The sequence below is a fragment of the Galeopterus variegatus genome, unplaced genomic scaffold (genome assembly GCF_000696425.1).
Source record: "Galeopterus variegatus unplaced genomic scaffold, G_variegatus-3.0.2 Scaffold82, whole genome shotgun sequence".
Classification (NCBI taxonomy): Eukaryota; Metazoa; Chordata; class Mammalia; order Dermoptera; family Cynocephalidae; genus Galeopterus; species Galeopterus variegatus.
Genome location: NW_007726193.1, coordinates 858,760 through 864,760, shown reverse-complemented (window position 1 = coordinate 864,760; position 6,001 = coordinate 858,760). Strand labels below are relative to the sequence as shown.

General features: G+C 39.1%; 1 protein-coding gene across 13 annotated transcripts in view; it reads left to right on the top strand.

Moving 5' to 3' along the window:
* Window positions 1-6,001, top strand: part of GPR64 (G protein-coupled receptor 64) — an 80,777-nt gene that overhangs the window by 6,940 nt on the left and 67,836 nt on the right. For 11 of the 13 annotated variants that reach the window (XM_008579954.1, XM_008579944.1, XM_008579914.1 and 8 more), the window contains exon 2: window positions 3,537-3,655. In XM_008579954.1, the coding sequence (XP_008578176.1) occupies window positions 3,538-3,655 (118 nt within the window). In that variant the 5' untranslated portion in view covers window position 3,537. Of the gene's footprint in view, window positions 1-3,212; window positions 3,453-3,536; window positions 3,656-6,001 lie in introns of those variants that run through there. The other 2 variants (XM_008579886.1, XM_008579906.1) reach the window with 1 other exon arrangement.

The following is a 6,001-nucleotide window of genomic DNA, read 5'->3' as shown; positions in this document are numbered from 1 at the left end:
CCTCGCCCCGCCAGTGAGCGGGACCCGGTCTGCATGTGGGATCCGAACCCTCGACGGGAGCGCCGCCGCGCTTCCCAAGTGGCGCACTAGCGCAGTGTGCCACCGGGCCGGCCAATAATCTTTAATGAGTGTTTGTCTAGTGTCAAGGTCTAGATTTTACCATTTAAATGCTAGCAAATAGTTATCTCTGTAATTAATACTATCTTGCTAGCCATCCTTAATACCTTAAAAATTTGCTAAGAATGAGTGACTATTCAAATCATCTTTATTGAAGGCCTAGATAACATTGAGCTAACCTGATTGCACCAGATGGTAAAGGAAGATTCCAACTGAAAAAGATTAAAATGATTTTTATGTATAGTGAGTAAGGACTTCAAAATTCACAGATTTCTCTCTTTGATCAATGATCCTAGAGGCCTTATGACCTAGCAGGACGTTCTCAATTTATGCAGAAAGTAATACAAGCTACATTATTTCAAATACCATAAAACTTCTCCTCCTGAATATATATTAGCAGATATATTAGCAAATATATATTCAGCCTTGAGGACACATATTCCAGACTTGACAAGTGAAAGCAGTTTTCTCAGTGGCACCCAGACTATAGTAAGTTCTTGACACATATTCTCTTTTCAAGATGATTGCTGGAATCATTCTTTATTCTGGCCTTTCCTACCCTCATTTGGGAGTTGACTACATGTTCCCTTCAGTAAAAAGTCATGGTTAATTTTGATCAGAGGCCCAAGTCACAGCACATAATAACCAGTCACTGTGTACACTAATTAAACTTTGACCAGATCTTGTATACCACTTAGATCCTTCCCTAGGAGTTGGCACAGCTCAAGAATGAGTTTGCAGAAATTTTGAAATTGTATAGTAGCATTTTGAATTTGTTGATTCATTTCACCTGATGGACTCAAAACATTTTATTTCCAAGGAGACAAATTCTCAGGAGGCTGGCATTGTGGCCTGGTAGAACAAGTAGGGGTTCCACCAAATAGCCAGATGATCTTGACCCATCCCTTAGAGCATACTGCGCCTCTTTCTTCATCTCTGTAGAATAAGGGCTTGAGGCTAGGGGAACTCTGAGTTCCTTTCCAGAAATAAACTGCTCTGATACTCTTCTCAGAGCTAAAATTAGATACTCGTGCATTGAATCTTCTAAGTCAGCTCTACCAATTCCAGGTCCAGTCAAGCGTAAGATACTTGTATAGGAGAGAGCTTTTTGTAGAGCTTTAGTTCACTAAATAATGAACTGCTCTTTTCTTTTTTTTTAAAGAGCAGTGCTTTTGGAGGAGGAACAGAATTCAGAAACTTAAAAAACATAAATTTTTTACTTTTTCCTGAAGCATCTTATGATGTACATAAAAGTGTACAATTCAATGAATTTCACAAACTGAACACACCCATGTAATCACCACACAGAATATTACCTGTACCTCAGAAGCGCCCTGTGCCCCTTCTGTTATTATCACAATCCCCTCCCTTCCAAGGATAACCACCTCCTGACATCTCACTCCGTCGACTGGTTTGGCCTGCTTTTGTTTCTCATATGAACGGAATCATTTCATGTCTGGTTTCCTTGACTAACATTATATTTGTGAGATTCATCAATACTGCTGTGTGTAGCTATAGCAGACACTTAAATTCTTCCTCCAGGGAGACATTGATACATCTTTGCACAACTGTATTAACATTCTCATTTGACTGACTCATTTGTAAAGATCAATAATCTGCCATTAGAGGAAAAGAGAGAGGATGAAAGTGCTGAAAAGGAGGGACAGATCAGAGGCATTTTATAATTTATTAACATATTGTATTATTGATGTGTAATACAATTTATTAATTTTAAAAATGTAAGCCCTCTTTTGCAGGAGAAGAATTCACCTCCTGGTCTAAGACATTATCACGCTATATCAAGGAAAGACTTACACTCCTAGTGCTGGTTATGGCTATTAGATTACAGGATTTTTAAAGATTGACAGCTTTGCCTTGAGACTGAGAAATCGTGGTTTATTTATCCCCTTCTTTCCATGCCCTCATCCTTTTAATCCCTGCACTACCTGACCCTGCACATAGTAAGTGCAAAATGGATATTTGTTGAATGAATGAATGAAGAGTACAGCTAACATTTATAGCGCATGCACAGCGCCAGCCACTGCGCAAAGATCTTTTGTCACTCATCATAGCAACACTATCAGGTTGGTGCTGCTGTCACAGTTTGCTAGATGGGGAAACTTGACCATTGGAAATAACTTTGTCCCAAGTCACTCAGACATTATGTGGCAGAGCTGGGACCTTTGAACTCATACCCTTTAGTCTTCACCTCTGTGTATGCACACTGTACCTCAGGCTTGCAGAGGCTGCAGTGGTGACTGAATTCATGGGCACCCTTGGCCAGGAGCTCTAACTGAGAGCACATGGCCTGGTCTGTCCTGGCTACTTCCATTCTGTGTAGAGGAAGCCTGCTCAGTCAGTGGGCTCTCAATGCCCCCCTGCTTGTGCCTGAGACTGAGTGGGTTGTGACTTCCTGGCTGGCCTCTTTCTCCCTCAGCATCCCATGCCAGCCTCCGCTGCTGGTGCTGACTGCCCAACCTGAGGTTATGTTGGCCAGCTCGTCGACATGGGAGGAGGGATGCAGTCTCAGCATGTGCAATTCTCTCTGTGCGCTAAGCTCTCCCCAGCCCTGCCCCACCTCTACCACATGTATTTCATCGAGTTAACGCCTAGTCAGCCCTCACATCTTATCTGATACATACTGGCCCTCAATAAGTGTCTGTTGAATGAATGAATAAATGAATGGTAAATGAGACTTAGATTCAGTTCTGCTATAAGCTTTGCTTTTTATTTTTTTATTTTTTTAAGATGACCGGTAAGGGGATCTTAACCCTTGACTTGGTGTTGTCAGCACCACGCTCTCCCAAGTGAGCTAACCGGCCATCCCTATATAGGGATCCGAACCCGTGGCCTTGGTGTTATCAGCACTACACTCTCCCAAGTGAGCCACGGGCCAACCCATTTGCTTTTTTAAAAATGTTGACTCTTTGCTGTCCTGACTACTAAAAATGCAAGTGGTGATAATAAAATAACATGCAAGAAAGAGGAAATGCAGTATATCTATCCTTTTGTAGTATAAAACATCAATAGGAATAGATTATTTAGAAGATTCTGTGACTGCTTCTGATTCTTACTATAGTCTTTAACCAGCTTTTTATACAGTGGTAATAATTATGTATGTAACATTTTGTGTTTTTAATTTCTTCTCTAGATGTTTTGCATGTGTTAATGTTTTCCATAAATCCACATGGACTACCTTATTTCTCATTTTAAATATAATATCCTACTGGATGACCCTTCCATAATAAACATGTGTTTTGCTTTTTGTAGCCAGTGCCCACCTGCCACTGCTGATCCTCTGGAGCCATAGTCATTTAAAGGAAGCAGGATCACAGGTTCTTGGTGGAGGAATGGCCTTTTGGGTAGCTGTGTTGTGACTGGCAGCTGTGCTGATCTGTTTTCCTCTTGCTGTATTCCAGAATGTTTTTCTCTGGTGGGCAGTGTGGCCATGTTGGCAGACCTGAAGAAATTTTACTGGTGTTCAAGATATTCCTTGTCATCATTTGTCTTCATGTCGTTCTGGTTTCATCCCTGGACGGTAAGGTGCCTGTTTTTCTTCATTTTTCTTTTTCTGCTTGTATGTTTGTGTGTCTGTGTTTTGTTATTTAGCATTTTTTTTTTTACTATGGTAAGATATACACAATATTTATCATTTGAACCATTTTTAAATATATAGTTCATTGTCATTAAGTACATTTGCAATTTTGTGCAACCATCACCACTATCCATTTCTAGAATGTTCTCATCATCCCACACAGAACCTCTATACCCATTAAACAATAACTCCTCATTTCCTCCTCCCCACCCTCCCTAATAACCCCTATTCTTTTTTTCTCTATGAATTTGCCTATTCCAGGTGCCTCATATAAGTGGAATCATACAATATTTCTCCTTTTGTGTCTGGCTTACTTCACTTAGCATCCATGGTTCATCCATGTTGTAGCGTGTGTCAGAGTTTCATTCCTTTTTAAGGCTGAATCATATTCTACTGTGTGGATACACCACATTTTGTTTACTCAGTCATTCATTGATGGACATTTGCGCTGTTTCCACCTTTTGGTTAGTGTGAGGAATGCTGCTCTGAACATAGTTGTACAAGTATCTGTTTGAGTCCCTGCTTTCAATTTTGGGATATACACCTAGGAGTGAAATGGCTGGGTCATATGGTAATTTTATGTTTAACTTTTTGATGAACTGTCAAACTGTTTGCCATGGTGGCTACACTCTTACAAGCAAGGCACAGAAGTTCCAGTTTCTCTACCTCCTTCAGGACACTTGTTATTTGCTCTTGTTTTGATAATGGTGTGAATGGTGATATCTCATTGTGGTTTTGATTTGCATTTCCTTAATGATTAGTGATGTTGAACATCTCGTCATGTGCTACTGGCCATCTGTAAATCTTCTTTGGAGAAATGTCTATTCGAGTCCTTTGCCCATTTTTTTTTCCCCTCAGAGATGCAACCATTTATTTTATTTATTTATTTATTTATTTATTTTAATTACTCAAAATATTTTAACATTTATTTATACATATTTGTGGGGTGGAATGTGTTGCTTCAATACACGCATATAGTGTATTGAATTCACTTAGGGTAGATAGCATAGTTTTGTACCCATTAGTCCACCATTTGCCTCCTTTCCCTCCCACCCCCACCTCTGATAACCGTTATTCTACTCTCTACTTCTATGAGAACCACTTTTATATTATTTATTTATTATTGAAACATAATCGATTGTACATATCTATAGGGTACAGCATTGAATATCAATACCTGTGTGCAATATGTGATGCTCAAATCAGGATAATTAGTGTATTCAACATTATACAATGTAATCATTTTTTGTGGCCCTTTACCAATTTCTCGCTAACCCCCACACCACTTTTATGTTTTTGGACTCCACATATGAGTGATATCACACAGTATTTGTCTTTTTGTGCCTGACTTCCTTCATTTAACATGATAGTTTCCAGTTCCATCCATGTTGCTGCAAATGATAGGATATCATTTTTTTTTAAATAGCTGAGTAGTATTCCATTGTGTATATCTACCACAGTTTTTAAATCCATTCATCCATTGATGGACAGTTAGGTTGATTCCATCTCTTGGATATTGGGAATAGTGCTGCCTTGAACGTGGGATTTTTGATATATTGATTTCATTTCCTTTGGGTATATACCCAGTAGTGAGATAGCTGGCACAGGCAACTAAAGCAAAATACATAAATGGGACTACATCAAACTAAAAAGCTTCTACGCAACAAGGGACACTATCAACAAAGTAAGTAAGTAAGACCTACAGAAGGGGAGAAAGTTTGCCAATCACACATCAGACAAAAGGCTAATATCCAGAATATATGAGGAACTTAAATGACTCAACAGCAAAAAACCAAATAACCCAATTAAAAAACGGGCAAAAGACCTGAGCAGACATTTCTCAAAAGAAGACATACAAAGGCCAACAAGCACATGAAAAAATGCTCAACATCAGTAATCATCAGGGAAAAGCAAATTAAAACCACAATGAGATATCATCTCACTCCAGGTAGAATGACTGTTATCAACAAGACAAAAAATAACAAATGCTGGCGAGAATGTAGAGAAAAGGGAACTCTCCTACATTGCTGGTGGGAGTGTAAATTGGTACAGCCACTGTGGAAAACAGTATGGAGGTTCCTCAGAGAACTAAAAATAGATCTGCCCTATGATTCAGCTATCCCACTACTGGGTATATGCCCATTTTTTGAATTGGTTTGTTTGGTTTTTTGTTGTTGAGTTTTAGTTCTTTATGTATTCTGGATATTAATCCTTTATCAGATATACGATTTCTTTTTCTTTTTTTTTTTCCTTTTTGTCTTTTTTCATGTCCGGCAACGGATCGCAACC